This window comes from Phoxinus phoxinus (genome assembly GCF_949152265.1).
Source record: "Phoxinus phoxinus genome assembly, chromosome: 18".
Taxonomy (NCBI): domain Eukaryota; kingdom Metazoa; phylum Chordata; class Actinopteri; order Cypriniformes; family Leuciscidae; genus Phoxinus; species Phoxinus phoxinus.
In genome coordinates this window covers 1,860,952-1,885,951 of record NC_136893.1, presented here as the reverse complement: position 1 = coordinate 1,885,951, position 25,000 = coordinate 1,860,952, and the positions used below count along the sequence as shown (strand labels likewise).

The 25,000-nt window shown below is 37.0% G+C and overlaps 3 protein-coding genes across 3 annotated transcripts in view; 2 read left to right on the top strand and 1 right to left on the bottom strand.

Annotated features, from left to right (window-relative positions):
• Positions 1-3,206, top strand: part of prelid1b (PRELI domain containing 1b) — a 17,227-nt gene extending 14,021 nt beyond the window's left edge. The window contains exon 6 of the mRNA XM_079589435.1: positions 1,056-3,206. Within this exon, the coding sequence (XP_079445561.1) occupies positions 1,056-1,147 (92 nt within the window). The 3' untranslated portion in view covers positions 1,148-3,206. The remainder of the gene's footprint in view (positions 1-1,055) is intronic.
• Positions 3,207-5,104: 1,898 nt separating this feature from the next.
• LOC306985888 (uncharacterized protein) lies at positions 5,105-16,570 on the top strand. The gene is made up of 5 exons (XM_079588638.1): positions 5,105-5,448; positions 5,812-5,853; positions 9,088-9,321; positions 14,506-14,667; positions 15,393-16,570. Exons 3-5 carry the CDS (start codon positions 9,177-9,179, stop codon positions 16,412-16,414), a joined length of 1,329 nt encoding a protein of 442 aa, XP_079444764.1. The 5' UTR covers positions 5,105-5,448; positions 5,812-5,853; positions 9,088-9,176; the 3' UTR covers positions 16,415-16,570.
• Positions 16,571-23,815: 7,245 nt separating this feature from the next.
• cyp17a2 (cytochrome P450, family 17, subfamily A, polypeptide 2) overlaps positions 23,816-25,000 on the bottom strand; it is a gene marked incomplete at both ends in the record, with an annotated part of 12,085 nt that continues 10,900 nt past the window's right edge. Inside the window, one exon of the mRNA XM_079588828.1 lies at positions 23,816-24,060. Coding sequence (XP_079444954.1) covers positions 23,816-24,060 — 245 coding nt within the window. The remainder of the gene's footprint in view (positions 24,061-25,000) is intronic.

Below are 25,000 nucleotides of genomic sequence, written 5' to 3'. Positions count from 1 at the left end.
ATTGGCTGATGTATATTTCTGACGCCGTGATTGGTTCAGATGCATCACGTGACGCGCTCTGACACTCAGATGTGTGTTTTTGACTGTTTTTCTGCTCAGTTGAAGGCCATAAATGCTGTGTTTATAAGTTTTGATGTGATTTAGGTGGTTTGTATTGTTGTTGCTAATGATTTGATGAGATATTGTGTCAGTAAATAGTTGTTTCCACTAAAAAAGTATGATTTTTTACATTACAAATCTTTAAATGCCTTTTTCTCAAAATGACTTTTCTCTCATACTCCAAGTCCGAAATCTCCTCTTCAGTCGCACCTATACACACCAAACTTTCCAGTCTTGTACCTAGTTATATTATGAAGACAATTACAGAGGGATTTGTAAATATATTATTCCTAGCCTGATTTATATAACATTTTATTCCAAAAAACATGGCGAAAATAATTTTTTTAAGGCTATTGACAGTATATTCTGTTTTACAGGATAACAAAAGTAGATATCCATAAATCCCTCTGTAATTTTTTTCCCATCTAATATGTGAACACAATGAAAAGAATTTTGAACCTGGCTTTATCCAATTCTGAGATTTCGTTTTTTAAAATATAGGCAAATTAGCGCATATTTAATTAGATAATGCCTAATTTGCATATTTAAACAATAAATTACAGAAAACTTGTAATACATTTTTTTCTCATCTTAATGTAGGTAATCAACTGGGAAAGTTTCATGGTGATATCTGCTAGTTACAAATATTTCCCTATTCACCTGTAGTGTCTCGCCTTAAGCAGAAAATACTCAGCAGTGCTGTCGCCTTATGAACTTACACATGATTAAAGCATATTATAAACATATAAACAACATTAAAAGCTGGATTTTCACCACAGGGGGACTTTAAAATAATGCTTGAGTAATAAGTTATAAAGACGTGTGTGTAACCAAAACGTGTGTTTATCAGAAACTTTATGCGGTCAAAAATTCATTAGTGAGTTTCACTGGACAGAAAGTGTGTTGATTCTGCAGTATTCTCATGTCTCCTTCTTCCTGTGTGTTCCTCGATTCAGAAGCGTCGACCGCGTGTCACGGAGAATCTGCAGAGAAACACAAACACCTGAACTCTGCCTCCAAATCCCAGAAACCCCAGCAATACATCTGACCCGTGCGAACGCAGAGCCGGGTCACATGTCCTGGGCAGCCGGAAAACCCAGCCTGTGTTCACAGCAGTTTCTCCTCTCGTGGCGATTCTCAGGACTGTGCGAGCCCACTTCCACCACACACACACACACACACACACACACACACACACACACACACACCGGTGCATCTTAATTATGACATAAAAACTTCAGTTCAGTTCATATTTATTTGTATAGCGCTTTTCACAATACACATCGTTTCACAGCAGCTTTACAGAAAGTCATAATTATGAGATCATTTTTTTTACCGGTACTTATATCAATTTCGACTTTTTGTCATAATTATGACTTTAGTTATAATGTTGACTGGTCATAACAAAGTCATCATTTCGGCTTGTCGTAATTATGACTTATGTCATTATTATGTTTTTTAGTCATAATTTTGACTTTTTATCTCCTCATTTTGACTTAGTATGTCAAGTTTTAACATTTTATGACATATTTGACTTTTTTTATGACTGATTTATGACTTTTTATGTCATAATTAGGACTTTTATGTCATAATTTAAACTTGTTAATGTCATTATTAGGACTTTAAGTCATGATTTTGACTTTTTATGACAATCGACTTTTTCATAATTATGACTGTCAATTTCGACATTTCTATGTCATATTATGACTTTGATGAAATAATGTAGACTTGTTTATCAAATTTGACATTGTATGACATAATTATGACTCGGATATAATAATGTTGACTGTTTATGTCAATTTTGACTTTTATGACATAATTAGGACTTAGATATCATAATGTTGACTTTGTAAATTTTTATGACATAATTATGACTTTGATGTCATAATGTTAATTGTTTGTTAATTTCGACTTATTACATAATTATGACTTTGATGTCATAATGTTAATTGTTTGTTAATTTCGACTTATTACATAGTTATGACTTTGATGTCATAATATTGACTGTTTGTCAATTTCAACTTTTTATGACATAATTGTGACTTATGTCAATTCCGACTGTCAATTTCAACTTTTCATGACATAATTATGAATTTGATGTCAGCATTTCAACTGTTTGTCAATTTAGACTTTTTGTCACATTATGACACATCATAATTTTGATTTTTCATAATTATAACTTGTCAATTTCAAGTTTTATGTCATAATTATGATTTACAAAGCATGATTTTTGATTATGTGGCAGGAATGGGCTTCCATATGACTGCAAAACAAAGAATATATTATTTTAACTGTAAATTATTTATACATTGTAATATTTGTACTGTCTTTAATTTATGCTAATTTAAAAAATATATAATGTATAAAAGAATGATAAAGAACTAGTGCGTTACGGCAATGAGAACCTTTGGAGGAATCTTCTTAAAGTCACAGTGCGCAATTCTTACTGGTCATTAAATCTCCAATAAAAAATATAAATATGGTAAAATATGACCTGAACATGTTTTAATGAGATTCACCCATAAAACAAGCGACTTGTGCAGAGACGTCATGTGACGTGACGCTGGTAACAGTACAGCTCAGGTAAGAGAAAACTGGAGCCGCGATGATCAATATATCAACATATTTCTTTAGAAATGTCATTTATTAGAGATGAAAACTCAGGAAAAGTATTTAGCAGTTGTGTATGATTGACGCTGTCCCCGTGAAGTGTGTGTTTCTGACTGAGTGCTCAGTAGAACGTGCTGGTTATAGTTTATATACTGTGATAATTATCATTATTCATATTCAAATATATCAGTTATCATCAGTTTAAGATTAAAACGATAAACTTAAAGCTGTGCCTCTAACTCTGATAATGTTTTAATTAGTTTCTAGTAATAATATGAAAAAAAAACATGCATTACAATTTAGAAAGCATAATTTTGAGAACGTATAATATTTGCTTTGCTCTGAATCCTTTCATATGTTTGTAATGTGAAATTTAAGGAAATGTTTTACAATGAAGAATATTGTTGTGAAAATGAATATTTCACTGTTCTGTAGTTGTATCGCTTTTGTTTTGAAAAGATGAGATATGGACTCTTTAAATAAAGACACAAATGACGAAACTCTTGAGAATTATTACATTTGCATTTAGTTTTGAAGAATAATTGCAATTACATTACAAGCTGTGACAGTTTTTAAGATTTTTTTTTTTTATCAGTATTTATTTTTATTAAATAAAACGTTTTAAGAACATTAATTATTAAACATGAAATCTGGTTACGCTTTATTTTAACCCCTTATATTGGCACCACAGCCATTACATATTTAAAACAGTAATATCCTATCCTAAACCTAAACTAATCTTGACAAACTATATATCATTTGAAAGCTTACAATCTCTAGTTTGCATATTTGGTGACTGATTTTCTAATTAAATGACAGAGGAGCTGTAATTTATCAATTTGCAACAAGAATATGTTCATACTCCTAATGCGAGTTCAGACCTTTATTTTGAAATAGTGATGAACATGAAAAATCATGAAAGAATGGTAGAAACCTCAGTTTGTTTTCATGCCAATAGTTCAAAAGATAGCATCCATTCAATTATTTTAGAAAAAAAAGCTCTGAAAATGTTTTAAATATAAAGAGAACAATAATAGATTCAGCATTAGTGATGTGGCGGCGAGCTATAATGCACATACGTGATCTTCTGTGTTTCTTAGAGGTTGAATTCATTTCAAAATCTTCCAAACTTCCAACACTACTTCTGAATAGGATGTCTACTTCATAAATTGTATGAAAATTGTAAAAATAATGGTTCAGACTCAAACCACATATGGAGATGAGGCGCCCTTATATGTGCAGTGATGTCCACTAGTGGAGAAGTGTGGTACTGCGCCCAAACTACATCTCACTGAACGCTGATTTCAAGAGATATCAACCTAACATTAGAAACACAACTTGTTCAGATTTTTGGCTTTGATTTTTTTTTTGCATTTTTAGAGTCCTCCAGGTTTTGAAAATATATATTTTATATAAAATATGAATAATAAAATGTTTAACATCGTACATTTTCATAAACTCAAACTTCTATAACTTTTTTTCTGTTTAACTTTCTTAATTTATACAAAAATCTGTCAAATGTCTTCTTTAAAACAAGACCAATCTTACATCTATATTCCAAAGCATTCTTGAATTACAACCATTTAAGTTCAAAATGTGCATTTTCATGTCTATAAAATAAAGGGGGGCAGCTTAAGGAGTTAGGGTGTCATTGTTACAGTGTAATAATTATATATTTAAGTACTGAGTAATATTAAGCAACTACATGTACTTACTATAGGGTTAGGGTTTGGTTGAGAGTTAGTTGCATGTTTGTATGCATAATTTACAGTTATTACTATAGTAAGTACATGTGACATATGTAACAAGGACACTATAAAATAAAGTATGATCAAATAACTGAACGAACGTGACTTTACATGAAGAATGTTTGTTCAGAGAAACTTTCTGATGAACCATTCCTTGATTTATAGCTGGATTATGTCTCTTTGTCACAGTATTTACTGTACATTAAACTGCACTGTAAAAAAAGATTAGTTGACTCAACTTAACTAAGTCAAGTCTTCTTGTTGCTTTGACTGAGTTAATTAAGTTTATGCATCAATTCGTGTTTTGAAGTGTAATAAACTTGACACTATAAGTTGACTCAAATTAACTCAGTCAAAGCAACAAGATCATGACTTGACTTAGTTAAGTTGAGTCAACTAATCTTTTTTTACAGTGTGTAAACCAGGATTTTAACATGAATTCCATAATATTTTCATTATTAATACGTTCACTTACATAATCATGCTAATTCCTCTCAGTCGGCGTGGATATGCAGTCTTACCTGTATATCTTTTTTCTTTTCTTTTTTTACCTGTATACATACATCTATGGTCTTCCCATCTTACCAGCTGTTGCTAGGCGAAACCCAGGTCTGCTCTGATTGGTCTGCATCCTGCAGCCTCGAGCCAATCAGCATCAGATCCGATGATCGTTCATGGCATTATATATGTCTGCAGTCTCGCGCCGTCTGTTGTTAAAACAAAAAAATGAGATTTTACATTTGAGTGTAACATATTCCTAAGAAGTAACGTTTTTTTTTTTGTGCGCTGTCGGTTTTGTCGTGATAATATCCCGTGTCTCTCGGTCGTCGTCCGTGATGTGACGGCTGGAGCTCTCGGTGGAAATGGCGGACGCGGAGAGACAGTCGGTGCAGAATCCGACAGAATGAGCGAGTCACACACAGAAGACTGTCACTAAAGCCCGTTTGCTACAGTAACACCAGCATCCCTGATCACTCGTCGCTTTAGTAAGGTTGGTGCATTTATTCATAATCATAATCGATACGGCTGTGTGATTATTATTGCTGCAGGTGCATAAAGCATCACTCAACTAAAGCTCAGTGAGTGTGTGTGTGTGTGTGTGTGTGTGTACTGTTACGCTTCTGTCTGGGCCTGTTTAATCTTTTTCATTTGCAAACAGAAACAATTGTTGCTTTAACGTTTAAAGTTTGATTGCGCACGTGCACGTGCAGAATAACATTTAAACACGTTTAAAATATTGCACACATGATACGACACACGCATGTGTAATGCATCTCTCCTGTACACGCTTTTTAATTTGAGTAAAAAATGCAAATATTTCAGCAATATTTATGTTTTTTTCTCTCATTCATAGATGATCCTGACAGCATATATGGACACCTGTGTCCTTCACCAGGTAAAGACACTTACAACACCTGTATGTGAGATATAGATTTGTTTATGTATATATTATAAGTTCTCTCATAATGTCCAAAAGCAATTGGCAATTAATTTAGTTTCACATGACCATTTTTTTCTACCTTTACAATGAATAATTCTTTTTTCTTCTTTCTTGGTTATACTAACATCAAGACAACATTTTGCAAACGTTATGAGAATGTTACTTTTAAATTTTTTCGAGCTAGACTAATTTAGTAAAAAAAAAAAAATTAAAGCTAGACTAAACTAAAACCGTTCAGAGTTTCAAGCTCCATGAATGATATATAAATAATGTCTGGTAACTGTTTTTAAAGACCAGATTACTTTGAATGGACACTCTATTATTGTTACTGGAAAAAAATTATTATTCCATTTTTGCAAACATTATGGGAATGTTACTCTGAATATTGTGAAACAAGTAGTAACATTTAAAAAAAAAAAAATTTGCGGTAATGTATTGAGAACATTATTAAAGACCAGACACTTTAAAGGTAGGGTAGGCAATTTTTGGAGCGGCTAGCAATAGCAAGTTAGCTTTGAAAGCGTGAGCGTCTCCAAAGCCACGCCTTCTTCAAAACACAAGAACGCACACAGCAGAGTTTGCAGAGCGCCACGAGGCGGTGTTAAACTAGCTCATGTTTCAAAGCACATAACATTACAATAATAATGAACATAAAGAACTTAAAGGTAGGGTAGGTCAGAATTGTCTAAAAAAAACTTTTATTCAAATTTGCTTAAACTGTCTTTATATAACAATACATAATTAAAATGCAAGTACTCTGAAATAGAGAGTATAAAAAACTGAGTGACTCTAGTGTATTTAATCTTCAATAAACACAGCTCATTAATTCCATTCACTCCCACCTAAAAACGGGTGCGCAACTGCGCGGGCGTGGGCAGAGCCAGTAATAGCGGCGGTAGTCATGGCGACGGAGAGTGACAGTCGCGCAAGCCAATCACTTGTCACTTGTTTCGTCCCGGTAGGAATTAATGAGCTGTGTTTTTTGAAGATTAAATACACTATAGTCACTCAATTTTTATACTCTATTTTTCAAAGTACTTACATTTTAATTATGTATTGGTGTATAAAGACAGTTTAAGCCAATTTGAAAAAAAGTTCTTTAGACAATTCTTACCTACACAACCTTTAAAGAGCACTGACCTGTACCACCCGACTGCTAGAGATTCATTTCAGCGTTAAATGTGTAAGTTCATAAGTCGACAGCATTGCTGAGTATTTTCTGCTTAAAACTGCAGTGAACCAAAGACAGTCTCAAAAACACGGTGTGAAATCGCTGGTGTTTCTGACGTCACACACTACCTTGTAACCAATCAGATCAACGTGTGATCGTCAACCAGTGGATCTCTGAGTGAGTGAGTGAGTGGAGGCGGGGCTCATTTGCATATCCATAGAACCGCGTATACTAAATGAGGCAAGGGTGTCGAGTTACATTCAAGCTATTTTACAGGCACAAGAAAAAAAAATTCAAGGATTTTTTTTTTTATATATATATGTAATTTCGGTAAATTAAAGATGGGTTTTAAAGGGATAAAATAATTGACTACAGGGGGACTTTAAAGGTGCCATGTGTAAAAATTGAGGTAAAAATATCCAAAAAATGAGCTACACGCATCAAAAGAATGAGAAGAAATAAGGTTAATGATGTCATTAAAAAAATGTCAAGTTATAGTGCTGCAGAGATATCAACCTTAATTAGCATTAGCATTTCTAGCCACGGCCCGACAGGTGTCGTAATACCAGTTTCGGCCATGGGAGGCGGTATACGGGGCACATAACCACCAGCCAACCTGCAATACACGACACGAATAACTCGCACGGCTTGTGGGCATACTTGAACCTGATGTCTATCGTGTGGAAAGTACAGCCCACTACTTCATTTCAATTCAGGGAAGAGATCGGAAGGATGGCTGAAGCCTTTGGCAAGAGACCCCTACAACCACCGCGTTCTAAAGCACAAATCAGATAAGAAAAGGACCGCTCGTCACGGTCCGGGCTCGAAAGCGCGGGGGGCGGCGAGCGAACTGCAGCGCATAGCCCTGTTTTACAACGTTCAGCACCCATTCTGACACGCCCGGGATCGCTCCCCATGCTTTCGCACGCATAGCTAGGGGCAGAATGGTCTCCGTGTTCTGACCGCCGCACTGCGCGGGTTGGAGAAACTGAAACGGAGGTATCAACACGGCGCGCGCGCCCTCGTTGTCTGAAGAGTGCTGCTCGCTGACGACAGCAGCCGCTGTTCCACATTCAATGACTCGGTCGCTAAGGACGGAGAACAATTTGTGGCGCGAACAGGTCATTTGTAGCTACTGTATCTTTCAACAGTGTTCGTGTTTTTTTTACTATAGTAGAGATGATCGGTTCACGTGCGCTGTCTGATGTTTACTGCATCACTCGACATGGAGAGGTTGGGTAAAGTAATAATTACAAGAGCTTCACGGTTATCAGATACAAGCATTCAACGGCCCTGTAGTATATATATATATATATATATATAAATAGTTATTTGTGTTTGCGCACGTGATATCAGGAAGCAATGTAATAACGTTACCTGTAATACACACATGATGGCAATGCGCAAATCGTGTGTGTGTGTGTGTCACAAATCATTATTGTTTCTTCAACTTATTAAAATATCTTACTTTACTGCAACTATCTGTTTCTGCTTCTTTATCATATTTATAGTGTGTGATTTATAAAATACCATATCCTACATCACATATTTTGATATGTGAGGTATACTGCCCCCATCTGGTATGGAATGTGGAGTATGACTTGATTTTTTTTGCCAGACAATTACACATGGCACCTTTAAACCAGCATAACAAAAAATATTTCCGGAACAAATTATCTACTTTGCCTTTAACTTTGATTCATGTTGATTTAAAAAAAGAAAAAAAAGATTCTGCTTTCTGTGCATTTTAAATGTGTTCTTGACAGAAACATCATATTAAATGAGAAAAAAATATAGTGTGGGACTTATAAGTTCTCAAATGAAAAAGGGAATTTTTGTTTACAATCACGTGCACTGATGATGAATCCTTCACTATTAGACCAGGAGCATTTCTTTAGAAAGTACATGTGGTCTATTTTTAGTTCATGTTCATTAAAAAAATCAAATAAATCATGATTAAAAGATTGTGCTTTCTGTGCACTTGTGGCATTCTCTCTTGTCTGATGTGCTGTTGCCAGACTCTGCGGGCTCTGAATGCCCCATAGCAGCAGTTCTGGCGGAAGAGGGGGACCGAGTGTTTCGGTGGCGTCACGCGCTGCTGCAGGGGATGGAGTACCACAGTTCAGGGACGCTGCCTCTCCTGGGGAGCCCGCGCTACTGTCCCGGCACCAACAGCGCCAGCGGATACCTCTGCCAGACCGGACACTGCTGCCAGGAGACCGGCTGCTGCACATACTACTATGAGCTGTGGTGTGAGTCCCTCGCTTTAACCAGCACACATACACCATTACTGCCAATATACATCCCAGATGACAAAAATCTAATCTCTGGAAAAAAATCTTGGTTATGCGAACAATAAAGTCCCCCTGTGGTAAAAATCCAGCTTTTAATGTTGTTTATATGTCTATGTGGTGTTTTTAAAGGGGTCATGACATGTTTTTTTTTATTTTATTATTATGTTCCCTTAGGTGCTAGTACTATAGTTTTTTTTACAAAAAACTTTTAAAATGTAGTGATTTATGACCTTTCCCCACCCTGTTTCTCATCCTCTGATTCACACAGTCTGTTTTGGGGGTGTTTCCCCTTTAAGAGTTCAGTGTTAACGCCCACTGCTGTGATTGGCTAACGTCAGTGCCTATGCATCAATTATTAACGCCCCCAGCCAGAACATTTGCAGATCAGCGTATTTAAAAAGTAGTTTAAAGTTTTAAATACATTACTTACAGTTTGCATCGTCGTTGTTGAGCCCAGAATAGTCGCACGGACTTATCTTTGAGCAACAGTTTTCTGGCAAAGCATCATTTTGGGATTTGTTCTCAACAGTCATCCTTCAAATGTAGAACAAACGTTTAAACTAACACTGCCGTGACTGAGACGTCCGCAAAAAATAAAGTGCATCCATTTTCCCCTGACGACTGGATCTTCCCCAGCGTATTCAAAGATGTTGTTTGTCCACAGCCAGGAACAGCACATCTGCAGCATCGTCATTTCCCTGTACACAGACCCACTCGCTGTCCGGCGACTGAACACTTGTGAGGCGCGCGGCGATACGAAATGAGCGTAGTTGTCTTGTGCTGGAGGCGGTCATATGCAAACGCTGGTACGTCACTTCGCACCGTGACGTCACTTCTTACCATGGATCCAGAACGAGCTGTATTTAGAGCTTGATTAAATAAATGATTCGTTTATAATGGGGAGGACGTCTTAAGCTATGAAACTTGCAGGACATTTTAATGGTACAAAGACCTCTTATATACCAAAAGATCAAGGCAAATTTGGTTTCTCATGTCATGACCCCTTTAATATGTTTTAATACAAACCATGTGCAAATTCAGTATTTATATATTCAATTAAAGTATTGTCTCCTTAAAACTACAGAGAACCAAATACGCGGTTTGATAGCGCTGGTGTTTCTGACATCATAAAATACCTTGTAACCAAGGTAACCAGAGTGGATCTCTGACCTGCTATGAGTGAGTGGAGGCGGGGCTAATTTGCATATTCATAGAACTGTGAATACTAAATGAGGCAAGGGTGTAGAGTTACATTCAAGCTATTTTATTAAAATTTAATAAAAGCTATTTACATTCAAGTAATTTTTGTGATCAAAGATGAGTTTTAAGGGATAAAGTTATTGACTACAGGGGGACTTTAAGGGAACATTCCTTTTTATCGTGTTGGGAACGTTACTTTTGAATGATTCCTGAAAAAATGTTACATGTACAACCAACTAAAACGTTTCAGATTTTTATTTCCATAAATGAAGTGCGTTCTAAAACAAGTAGTAACATTTAAAAATATTAGACAAACATCCAACTCAAAGGTTTCAGAGAAAAGGGTTTCGTAAATTATGTATAAATTATGTTTTTGTGCTGTTCTGAGAACATTATTAAAGGACAAATATGAACGTTCCTGGAAGAGCGTTTGTTCAAAACTTTAAGTGTGTTCCCTGTAAACTGGATTAAAAAAGCTAATTATGTAATTGAATCACTCTCATGCCATTACAAACCCGTACGACTTTCTTTCTTAGAATCTTGCATGTTGATTCATTTTTGGGTTGATTTTTTTGGTTCCTGTTAAGAATAGGGTAACAATTCTAGCTAATATATAACACCATATTTCCCCAGTTGATTCATTACAGTTTATTAAGACACTTGCTAAGTTTTCTGAGATGTTATATTTAAATAAGCAAATGAGGCACTATCTAATTAAGTATGCACTCGTTTGCATACATTTCCAGATTATAAATCTGAACATTGGATAAAGCCAGGATCAAAATTCTTTTTTGATTTTGTTGACATATTAGAGTTAAAGGTTTTTACTGAGGGGATTTTGAATATCTCTTTTTATCACTCCATAAATCATAAAATACTGTCAACAGCCCGGAAAAAAATTTTTTTTTAGGAATAAACTGTTATATAAATCAGTGTGAATGATATATGAACAAACCCCTCGGTAAAAACCTTCAGAATATAGACAGGAATAAAACTGTACATTTTGGTGTTTGTAACTGCTGCTAAAGTGGAGGACAAACTCTTTAAAGATATGTATTGTAATTGAAATCTACAGATGCAAATAGATAAAGTGCAATAAAACACCTAAATGTGTATTTATGATATTTTCCCCTTTTTACTTTTTCAGTTTTACTCTGAAAGAAGACATAGCTAGAAGCAAAATAGGCCAAAATGCTAGTGCCGAAAAGAACAATGTTTTTGCATATATTGTCTTGCCATAAATATACAAACACTGTTAAAACACTGCTTAGAAATGCGGACTGTTCAACTGATTACTATACAATATAATAGATTCTGTCATCTTTATTAGTCCATAATCATGTGTAAATGACGATGGGACTTTATCTGCCCCTAGGAACTATACTTTCATTCTTGCGTAATAATCCAGGAACTGCTGCCGTACCAGCAGCGCTATGATATTACACACTTAGTGCCGGTCACGTTGGAAGTTATGGAGCTGGGGACTATTTTCAGGCGCTGTAATATCATTGCGCTGCTGGTACGGTGGTTCCTTGATTATTACGCAGGAATGAGAGTATAGTTCCTAGTCATATTGGCCTAGAAAACCGCAACTTTTAATTTTCTGTCGGTCTTAGTTCACGATGTAACTACAGAAGAGTCAAGTTTTAAACAGGAAAAATATCTAAACTCTTTGGTCATTGTTTTGAGAGAGATGCTAACGGTCTAATCAGATTCAATGATCTATGCTAAGCTATGCTAAAAGTGCTACCGCCAGACCCGGAGATCGGCTGAATGGATTAGAAAACGGTAAAACTGTTTAAAGGATAATTCCGGTATTTAACACCTTGAGTCTATATTGTAGTTTGTTTTGGATGAACAAGAGTGGTGGACAACATTTTTTTGACAATGGTTCCTCTCTCGAGTTTTTGACTATAAAAGAATTGGCCATGGACCCATTTAACATTGGAGTCAATGGGCATGTCCGAAAATGTCATTAAAACAGCCAATAATGTTCGTTTACAAAACTGTGCAACTCACCGAGTGGTTAGTGGTGTTCGTTGATGTTCCAGAAACAAAAAGTGTTGCGAAATACAGTTTCTGTCGTGTTTTATTCGTCATTTTGTAAAATCCCATTGAATTCTGTTGAAGGACTGAGTGCTGGTTAATATAAATGCGCTACCGGAAACGGAAAGGGGGCTGTTTACATTTGGTCGATGTCGTCTTTTTGCTCGCTTCCGTTTCTCATAAGGCTAGCGAGCAGAGCAACTGTGCTCCGGGAGAGTAAGCCAAATAAACAAACAAAACCTTGAAAATATTGAAAGACGTGACCACTGACCAGTGCAATATGAAGTTGAACTCGACTGTGACCGTGAGTGTCCCGCGAGACATAAACATCGGTTATCGCCATCAAGTGGTCGAAGTGTGCTAACGCTTCAGATTCAAATATTGAGCGGAAGTTACACGGTTGTGAAGGGTCTGAAAAAATAGTTCCACTATAGCAAAATAAACGGATTGGAATCATATATTGCGACGATATATTGTTTATAATCATCAACGAACACCATTAACCACTCGGTGAGTTGCACAGTTTTGTAAACGAACATTATTGGCTGTTTTAATCACATTTTCGGACATGGCCATTGACTCCAATGTTAAATGGGTCCATGGCCAATTCTATTATAGTCAAAAACTCGAGAGAGGAACCATTGTCAAAAAAATGTTGTCCACCACTCTTGTTCATCCAAAACAAACTACAATATAGACTCAAGGTGTTGAATACCGGAATTATCCTTTAACTCTCGGGGAGCTGGGAAATGAGCCTATTTCCAAAAAAAGTGGAGTGCTCCTTTAAAGAAGTAGTTGACTTTAAAATGAAAATTAGCCCATGATTTACTCACCCTCAAGCCATCCTAGATGACTTTCTTCTTTCTGACGAATACAATCATTGTAGTTATGTTAAAAAATGTCCTGGCTCTTCCAAGCTTTATAATGGCAGTGGATTGCAACCAACAGTTTGAAACTCATAAAGTGCTCCACACTGCTCCGGGGGGTTAATAAAGGCTTTCTGATGCAAAGCAATGAGTTTGAGTAAGAAAAATATTCATATTTAAAAGTTCATAAAGTAAAATAACTAGCTTCCGGCCAAACAAACATATGCAGTCTCTACTTATGACCTAATGCGCATAAATATCAGCAGTATGTCACATTACTCGCGTAAGTTGCGCTTTAGCTGTAATTGACCCTTCGCATGGAGTTTGATTGACAGGTGATCTGACCAGTCATAATCCGCGATCCGCTGAATCCGCCATTTTTGTCCGACAAAGCAGTCAGGAGAGTTAGTAGATTACCGCTGGAGGATTTGAGCTTGAGAAGCGGAGTGTACTGACGTCTCTCCACGGTTAAAACAACATTCCTTCTGATGTTCATTCATGTTCATTTGATGCTATAAATGAACTAGAAGGAAGAGATGATCGGTTCACGAGCGGCTTTAACTGAGCGATCTGTCACACACATTAAAGAGACACAAAACACTATTTATTGTTTAAATTTCTATAATAAATGACCAAATTTGAAAGTTGAGACAAAAGTAACCCGGTCTGTGTCTGTCAGTGTGTTGTCAGTGTGTTGTCAGTGTGTTGTCAGTGTGTTGTCAGTGTGTTGTCAGTCTCCTCTCTGCTCCGCAATGTATATTTCACTGCGTGAGAACATGGTGTGTGTGAGAGCGGCGTAGCTTGTCGGACATAGCAACAGTAACTAAAGGGGGCGGGTCTTTGCGAACGCACAGTGTGTGTTCCTTTGGCCGGACACTAGTTATTTTATTTTATAAACTTTTAAATATGAATATTTTTCTTACACAAACTCATCGCTTTGCTTCAGAAGGCCTTACAAATGTAAATTAGCCCATGATGTACTCACCCTGAAGCCGAACTCCTCCTCTAAGTGATGCTGCTTGTGTTTCAGGGTTCTGGCTGCTGTGGAGTGTGCTGATCCTGTTCAGCTGCTGCTGTGCGTACCGTCACCGGCAGGCGAAGCAGCGAGTCCAACAGCAGCAGAGGCAGAGAGAGATCAACCTCATGGCCTATCATGGGGCGTGCAGTTACCCGTCCTCCATGTTTGACCTCAGTAAGAACTCATGCTCTGCTCACAAAGACACTGCAAAAAATGCTTTTCTTACTCAGTATTTTTGTCTTGTTTCCAGTCAAAATATCTAAAAACTCTTAAATCAAGATGCATTTACTAGATGATATTAGTATATTAGTATAGATATTTACTAGTAAGATATTATGTCCTGTTTTCTGGGAAATGACAAAAACAAAAAGTGAGTTTTTGCTTAAAAAAAGCAGAATTATCTGCCAATGGGGTCAGAAAAATAATGTTGTTTCTGTTGGAATTAAGATTATTTTTCATTGACAGATCATTTAGCTTTTTTTAAGCAAAAACTCACTTAATTTTGATGAATTCCCCCGGAAAACTGGACATAATATCTTATCTCATTTTACTCATCTAGTAAATGCATCTTGATTTAAGAATTTGATGATATTTTGACTGGAAACAAGACAAAAACACTGAGTAAGAAAAGCATTTTTTGCAGTGTGAGACGCCCGGAGGTAAAGTGTTCAGACTGCAGACTCAGCAACGATTGTATTGTACAGTACAGTCATAACATAACAATAACATCTTAATTTCATAATGTCCTTAAGCATAATATGTGCAGAAAATGTGGGTCCAGTGTGCGATACCTCGAGTTGTTCTGCGCTTCTCGTCCGGTGTGCGACCCCTTTAAGAGTCTAAATGAAAACGTGCACAAAGTTAAACGAAGTATATTAATCTTGAGCTCTCATTGGCAGGTTTCCTCGCCTCACTTAAACTGCCGTCCTATGAGGAAGTAGCAGCCCAGCCCAGCACACCCCCCCCTCCCTACAGCTCCGTGGCCTACCCACGAGGCTCCGCCCACCCGGGCCCGAGTCACATGATGTCATCCCAGAGCTCCGACAACTACACCAGCTGCTCATGTGACTCCTGCTGTCCGTCATCACCCTGTAGCTCCTCCCCCTCGTCAGCCCAACTCACGGATGAGACCGACACAAGCCACGCCTCCACGCCCTCCCTCAGCGAGTCTGGCCACGCCCACTCCGCAGTCATGCACAACGAGAGCGTTCCATTTAACGAGAGTGGCCAATCACCAATCGAGGTCGTGCAGGCGGAGCTTCCATGTCCCAAGGGGGCGGGGCTTCCATGCTCCGCCCCCTTGGATTGCAATGGGAACACGAAACCGGTGAAGAACCTCAACACTAGTAGCACAGATAACGTTACTGACATATTCGATGCATCCCAAACCATTAATACTAACAACATCTGTGATGCGAACAATACTAACAGCCCGACGTCGAAGAATATCACCAGCGTTTCCATCTCGTCCTCTTCGTCTCTGCACCTGTTCTCGATCTCCGATCCGCTTGGCGTTCATCCCGAGCAGAAGAGGGAGGAGCCTGTAGCTCCGCCCCCTCAGTCTCCGCCCAGATCCGCTCTGTTTTCTCCCGGCGTCGAACCCGAGCGCCGTGACTCCGCCGTGAGCGACCTCGACGTCGACCAGACGCACTTCCAGCAGCGACGGCTGACTGGCGACTCTGGCATCGAGGTTTGCCGTTGCCGGGTGGAACCTGAAGAAGAGGACGACGAGGAGGAGGAAGGAGGACACTTACCGGTAGAGTCGGCCATTGGGACGGATGACACTCTTCTTCATGATAGTCCAGATTGTTCGGCCAGAGCCAGACTGATGCCAGACGATGGGGGCGGGAAAGAGGCGTGGCCTGTCTCATCGGTGACTCCGCCCACTGACACAGTGGTCATTGCAATGGAAACCGACTGACCCAGTGTATAAATTAGTGTGAGACTGTAGATCTTAAAACCAGTGACGCTCTGTGAGAGCAACTGTACAGACTGACTTTAGAAGCTGACGCATTCAATCTTCGGTCTTAGCGTCACACACTACCGTACATTTGGGAATAACTAAGATCAAATCAGCAACAAAAAGAAATCATGTGACTTAAGACTGGAGTAATGATGCTAAAAATTCAGCTTTGATCACAGGAATAAATTACACTTTACTATATATTCACATAGAAATCAGCCATTTTAATTTGTAAAAATATTTCACAATTTTTACTGTTTTTTTATTTTATCAAATAACACAGCCTTGGTGAGCAGACGACACTTTTCAAAAACATTTATGAATCTTAATTATTCCGCACTTCTGACCGGTAGTGTGTTTCTGTTCAGAGATGCACTAGATCAGAGATGCCCGACGCTGGCCTGTGATGACCTTTGACTTGGCCCATCATGCAATGGAGGAAAGAACATGCCATTGATGCATAATTTCATTCCTAATTTAAAAACAATGTTGCATTAAAATGTTTAATATAACCTATAATGCAACACTTTTGTTTGATTTTTTGGTCATTCGTAGTACAAATGAAATCGCTGTGCTCAAGGCGACCCTAAAGAGTGGACAATGTTCTGACCGGACGAGCGGAACGGACCTTTAAAAAGTTCCTCTTCTTTCTCTCTTGACAGTCCGACTGCTGCTTTTGCTCATTAGTTTTTGAAAGTTGTGATAAACCAACATACACAAACGCCCTTCCCATGGAATTGTGGGTAATGCGGAACACGTGCGCTTCATTACCCGAAGGAACCGCTTCTCCAGAACACCAGCTTGGCCAACACAGATGCTGCATCACAAACCACAGACTCACGACGACACCTCAGGACGGGACGTTTGCTTCGGTTCTACATTTATTGTGCTTTTAATGAACATTTGTTTACGTCTTTATGTCAGACATCGAAACGACATTGTTCACTTACGACGCGCAGGCGGGTGAATCTCACGAAGATGTCACACATTTCATGCCGAAATCAAATGATAGAAATTAGAAATTATATTTTGCATTAAGAAAACGACCCGTTTTTAGGACCTTTGCATTCATTTCATGACAATTAAGCAGATTTAACCCTTACTGTCATGTGAAAAATATATATTTGCAATGTATGATAATAGGTACGTCATGACAGAATTAGTTCTACTGCCATTAATATATAGATTCAAATGTAAAAAGTCATTGTATTAATAATGAATAGTTATTGAAAATTATGAAAATTAAAGAAAACACAACAATAATAATCACAATAATGGCCATTCAGAGAAGAAAATGTGATTAAATATCATGGAAAAATTTGATAATAAAAATGTAAATAAAGATATACACACATTTTTATTATTTAATTTATATATATTTATAAATTAAATAATAATATATATATATATAAATTTGTATTATTTAATTTTTATATATATATATATGTATATATAAATTAAATAATATATATATATACACACATTTTATTATTTAATATATATATATATAAATTAAATAATACAAATTTGTATATATATTTACATTTTTATTATTTAATATATTATTTAATTTAATAAAATAATAAATTATTTAATTTAATAAAATAATAAATTATTTAATTTATAAATATTTTATTTAATTACACCATGTGTGTGTGTATATATATATATATACATTTACAAAATAACATTTGACTGTTAATGTACATGATTCTAACCTTTTTATTTCACTTTTTCGTGAGATTCATTCAGCCTAAAGACAGAATTTGTTGAATCCATCATACATAGATATATATATATGGAAATAGATCTAATTATACATAAGAATAAATCTAGTAGCTTCAGATGAATATATAAGCTCGATATGAAGCGATCTCTCTTTTGTACGCATGCTGATCGGAGTGTTTGGTGTGCTGCTGTTCAGTGTTGTCAGAGGGTTCCGTGTTCCATCCTAGAATATTGACAGTGTTACCAGCATCACTGTTGCGTTACCATGGCGTTACTATGACGACCCACTCTCGTGTGAGTGTGTTTGACGTTGATGTGCGGCGCTGTGAACGGTGTAATTCAAACATTTAAAGACTAAACGCTTTACTGAAACCACACAATTAGCAGCCTGTCTTTGTAATCTCTGTTTGCCCAGTGTGTGTGTGTGTGTGTGTGTGACAGAGACTGATTGTAAATGGTGTTTTATGAATCACTGGTGCTTTAAAGAGAACTGATGAATTGTGATTGATTAAATTAAATGGAATTAATCATTTTGTTTTATTTAATCCATTCGTTAACAACAAGACGTTACATCATACAGAGAACAGAAACCTTTGACCTGCTTCTTGCACCAGGTCTAATATGTTTATATATACACAGTATTATTTGAATGAATGCTATATTTTAGTTTGATAATGTTCAACTTAAGTTTGGTCTCTTTTTAAAGAAGACGCTTGGAAATTTTTTGCTGGAGTGAAAAAAGTTTTTATGAAAAATGCACAAAAATTCTAAGTTTTATTTGTATATGAAATATATATTTTCCAAAACTTGTTTTACTCTAGAACTGTGAGTAAGGCCCTGTTTACACGAGAACACTCGCGGGTGAAAACGTAAAAATATTTTATGGGATGTGCCTTTCGTTTACACGGCGACGGCGTTTTTGGGGCTTAAAAACTCACAAAAGTGAAACCACCCTCCAGAGTGGAGATCTTAAAAACGCTCCACCGCCGCGTTCCCGTCTAAAGGGTAAAAACGGTAAAAACGCAAAAGTCTGCTAGACAGTGAAGGCGTCGCGTACGCGTTTACGTCACAGGCATGCGCCAGTACAGGAAAATAACAAAACATTATCAAACTAAAATATAGCATTAATTTCACTGACAACAAAAAAGAATAAATTCTGTCATTTTTGAGTGACACACGAAGAGCAGCGAGGGTTAAAGCAGCAGCTTTACCGTATTAAACATGACAAACTGTGTCAGTGTCTCTTTCACTGTCAGTGCTCCACATCGCCACCTAGCCGTCTGGAGTGCACACTACATCCAATCTCACACACTTTTGCGTCACCATATGCACGCAGATTTCCCGCCAATAACTCTTGTCTAAACGCAGAATAAAAAGTGATAACGCAACGCCACTTTTGCGTTTTCTCTTCAGATCGTGTCCGTGTAAACATAGCCTGAATCTAAACCAGTCGTGCTCCAGATGTGAGGCTGATATCTCAGTAAATGAGCGTTCAGTGAGAGTGTGTTCGGCTGCAGTACCAAACGCTACCACTAGAGGAGATCTCCAATGCGTGGAGCACAAGTGTGGCTATTTATTACTATTTATTCAATTTTACCTATTTGAATCATGTCCATGATTTTTTTTATGTTCAAATTTCAGTGCCTAAACCTTTACCAAGTTTCCTACCATTCCGATCAAGTAAAAAACTCTTTTTAGAACTCTAAACTCTATTTAGAACTCTAAACTCTATTTAGAACTCTAAACTCTATTTAGAACTCTAAACTCTATTTAGAACTCTAAACTCTATCATAATAGTTTGAAGAAACAGGTTGTGTTTGAGAGATCAGGGGATATGTAGTGTGTGTACAGGTTGTTTTTCTTTATATCTCAGTTAATCTCAGTCAGGAATGATCAGTTGAGGGAAGGAAGGAAAACCAATGCAAAGTTCTCAAAGTTTATTGCTTCGGGTGTTGGTTCATATACATTCACAAACGAAGGAATAACACACCATATGATTCTCATTATTAGAATTGACCGTTACCTTATAAGGAAGCAAAATACATATAGAGAGAACAAGTTTTGAGAAACAACATATGTTTGGTTTTCATTCTTCCACACACGTACGGGTATATGGTGACTTTTTCTGAGTTCAGAGAAGGGAGAGGGGATTTATGGATTTTATATCGGGTAATTAAAAATATAAATGCAAATGAAAACAGATCGGCTACAGTAGGTTAAAACAAATCTATAAAATATATTTAAAATGTTCATGTGATAAATAAAAATAAAAAAACGTTTCTGTATTAAATGGGCGATATATGTAAGAATCGTCACGTATTAATCTCTTTTTATTGCCAGTGTGTGAACAGCTTGAAACTAAACTTAAAAAACGAGACTTTCTCCGACTTCCTAGGTTGCCTATGAAAGCCGGTAGACGTTTATGTGAAGGATTCGGGACGTTTTTGCACACGCGATCCGAGATCCTCTCTTACGTTCAATGACATTATACAATATTCAGGATAAAGCCGAAATATATTTAATTTCAAATATAAACATGTTAAATCAAACATAGTTAGTACTTGGATGGGAGACTCCTGGAGAATCCAGGTTGCTGCTGGTAGAGGAGTTAGTGAGGCCAGCAGGGGGCGCTCACCCTGTGGTGTGTGTGGGTCCTAACGCCCCAGTGTAGTGACGGGACACTATACTGACAAAGAGCGCCGTCTTTCGGATGAGACGTTAAACCGAGGTCCTGACACTCTGTGGTCATTAAAAATCCCAGGATGTCCTTCGGAAAAGAGTAGGGGTGTAACCCCGGTGTCCTGGACAAATTTGACCCTTGACCTCTGTCCATCATGGCCTCCTAATCATCCTCCTATATATACTGATTGGCTTCATCACTGTCTCCTCTCCACCAGTAAGCTGGTGTGTGGTGGGCGTTCTGGCGCAATATGGCTGCCGTTGCCTCATCAGGTGATGCTGCACATTGGTGGTGTTTGAGGAGATTCCCCCCTTCTATGTAAAGCGCTTTGAGTGTCGAGAAGAGCGCTATATAAATGTAACGAATCATTAAGTGCAAACAGTTCATGCGTGGTTGGATTAAAGGGTTAATTCACCCAAAACTGAAAATTAGCCCATGATTTACTCGCCCTCAAGCCAGGTGTATATGACAATCATCTTTCTGACAAATACAATCAGAGTTACTGTATATTAAAACATGTCCTGGCTCTTCCCAGCTTTGTAATGGCAGTGAATTGATGTTTCTGTTTTAAAATCCATAAAAGTGCATCAAACCAATCTGTCATTATCCATTTATAATGACAGATGCCGTTTTATCATGGATAAGATAAGATAAACCTTTATTCCCCACTGTGGGACGAATAAAGGTTTATCTTATCTTATCTTATCCATGATAAAACTGCATCTGTCCATCATAAAAGTGCATCTATCCATGATAAAAGTGCATCTGTCAATCATAAAAGTGCATCTGTCCATCATAAAGTGCATCTATCCATCATAAAAGTGCATCTGTCCATCATAAAAGTGCATCTGTCCATCATAAAAGTGCATCTGTCCATCATAAAAGTGCATCTGTCCATCATAAAAGTGCATCTGTCCATCATAAAAGTGCATCTGTCCATCATAAAAGTGCATCTATCCATCATAAAAGTGCATCCATCCATGATAAAAGTGCATCTGTCAATCATAAAGTGCATCTATCAATCATAAAGTGCATCTGTCCATCATAAAAGTGCATCCATCCATGATAAAAGTGCATCTGTCAATCATAAAGTGCATCTATCCAAGATAAAAGTGCATCTGTCAATCATAAAAGTGCATCTATTCATCATAAAAGTGCATCTATCCAAGATAAAAGTGCATCTATTCATCATAAAAGTGCATCTATCCAAGATAAAAGTGCATCTGTCCATCATAAAAGTGCATCTATCCAAGATAAAAGTGCATCTGTCCATCATAAAAGTGCATCTATCCAAGATAAAAGTGCATCTGTCCATCATAAAAGTGCATCTATCCAAGATAAAAGTGCATCTGTCAATCATAAAAGTGCATCTATCCATCATAAAAGTGCATCTATCCAAGATAAAAGTGCATCTGTCAATCATAAAAGTGCATCTGTCCATCATAAAAGTGCATCTGTCCATCATAAAAGTGCATCTATCCAAGATAAAAGTGCATCTGTCAATCATAAAAGTGCATCTATCCATCATAAAAGTGCATCCATCCATGATAAAAGTGCATCTGTCAATCATAAAGTGCATCTGTCAATCATAAAAGTGCATCTATCAATCATAAAAGTGCATCTATCCAAGATAAAAGTGCATCTGTCCATCATAAAAGTGCATCTATCCATGATAAAAGTGCATCTGTCAATCATAAAGTGCATCCATCCATGATAAAAGTGCATCTGTCAATCATAAAAGTGCATCTATCCATCATAAAAGTGCATCTATCCAAGATAAAAGTGCATCTGTCAATCATAAAAGTGCATCTATCCATGATAAAAGTGCATCTGTCAATCATAAAGTGCATCCATCCATGATAAAAGTGCATCTGTCAATCATAAAAGTGCATCTATCCATCATAAAAGTGCATCTCTCCATCATAAAAGTGCATCTGTCAATCATAAAAGTGCATCTGTCCATCATAAAGTGCATCTGTCCATCATAAAGTGCATCCATCCATGATAAAAGTGCATCTGTCCATCATAAAAGTGCATCTGTCAATCATAAAAGTGCATCTGTCCATCATAAAGTGCATCTGTCCATCATAAAGTGCATCCATCCATGATAAAAGTGCATCTGTCAATCATAAAGTGCATCTATCAATCATAAAGTGCATCTATCCATCATAAAAGTGCATCTGTCAATCATAAAAGTGCATCTGTCAATCATAATGGACCTTTTTTATGGCCTTCAAAACAGAAACATCAATTCACTGCCATTATAAAGCTTGGAAGAGTCAGGACATGTTTTAATATAACTCAGATTGTATTCGTCAGAAAGATTGTCATGTACACAGAGGATGAGTTGAGGGCGAGTAAATCATGGGCTAATTTAAATGTTTGGGTGAATTAACCCTTTAAAGGAGAACTCCGGTCAATTTTAACATTGAGCTTTGAGTGAATCTGACTGCAGTAGATGTGAAAGATATTAATAAAAATGATGTTATATCAGCCAGCGCACAGACCTGTATTTACTTCCTGTTTTCGGTCGAAGTCCAAAGTAGTCGATTGTCGAGTTCACGCGCATATGTTTAGTTACTTAGATCACGCGCGTGAACTCGACAATCGACTACTTTATTAATATCTTTCACAACTCCTGCAGTCAGATTCACTGTGTTCACTCTGAAGGAATCACTCAACATGGCTGGGCACTTGTATGACACATCAAGGATGATAAGAGAAATAAAAGCAGGTTTAAAATTAGACCCCATTTAAGTCAATAGGGTGCAAATTTAAAAAAGAGGATAACGGTGTAGGCAACACCGATTTTTGTCGTTGTTCTCTGTATTGACAGCTCTCCAAATTTACTAAGAATTGAGCTCAATGTTAAAATTGACCGGAGTTCTCCTTTAAAAGCTGAATGACTCAGTGCCGCCACCTGGTGTGTAACAGAGGGAAGTGCAGCGCGGTCAGCGGCGCGGCGTGACTCGAACAGTGTAGTGCTGAGGCTGCAGCACGACCCCGAAGCGGCCCGTCAGGTCCGGGACCGACGCTCCGGGCGGGACGCTGAACTGGAAGCGCTGGAGGAGGCGGCTGACGAACAGGAACAGCTCGATCCTGGCCAGAGACTCTCCCACACACACGCGCGGACCGGCGCCGAACGGGAGGAAGCTGGCGGGAGTCGCTCTCTTCCCCGAGGAGTCGAGGAACCGTTCTGTGGAGACATCGCAGAAACCACAGGCTTCACAGACATCTGCAGCTACACGAGCCACACACTGTAACAATCGCTTTTTCTGAATTACGTTTCAATTGTTACTTTAAATTTAGTCATTAAAATGTAATTCATTGAAATCTTGAAACTCAGATACAGTTTAACAACAATTTATTGAAAGTTACATTACAATAAAAATTGTAGAGCAGTAATATATTTCTGTCATCATTTCTTCAAGTTAAACCAAACTTTTATATTTTAAAATACAATTTAAATTTTTAGAGCCCTATTAAATCCATTAAAAAAAAAATCTCCATATTTCTCTTAAGTTCCATTTTATTAAGTCTTTTTTCAAGATTTGAGCATTTTAAGTACATTTGTATTAATAAAAAAAACATGTCTAATTAATTGAAATCATGAGACATGTACAATTAAAAAAAATTTATTATAAGTTTAAAAATAATTACATTTTAGGGCCCTAATAATAAAACATAGTTTTTTCCTGAATTCCGTTTAAATGGTTACATTACATTTAGTAACGTAATTAATTAAAATTATGAAACTCATACAATTTACCAGCAATTTATTAAAAGGTAAACAAAAAAAATATTTTTAGAGCCAAAATTCCATTATATTAATATTACATTATATTTCTCCCAATATATATATATATATATATATATATATATATATATTTCTCCATGTTTTTCCATTAAAATTCTGGATTCTGGAATTCATTTTTCTGGATTCTGCACTAAAATAATTTAAGCCTTTTTCAAGATTTACGCATTTCAATTACATTTGTATTAATCAAAAAGCATGTCTAATTAATTTAAATCATGAGACATATAATTTTACAAGATTCTATTAAGTTGCATTTATGAAATTGGTTTTATTTTTCCCCAAATTCCATTTTTTCATTTTTCTGGATTCTGTTTAAATG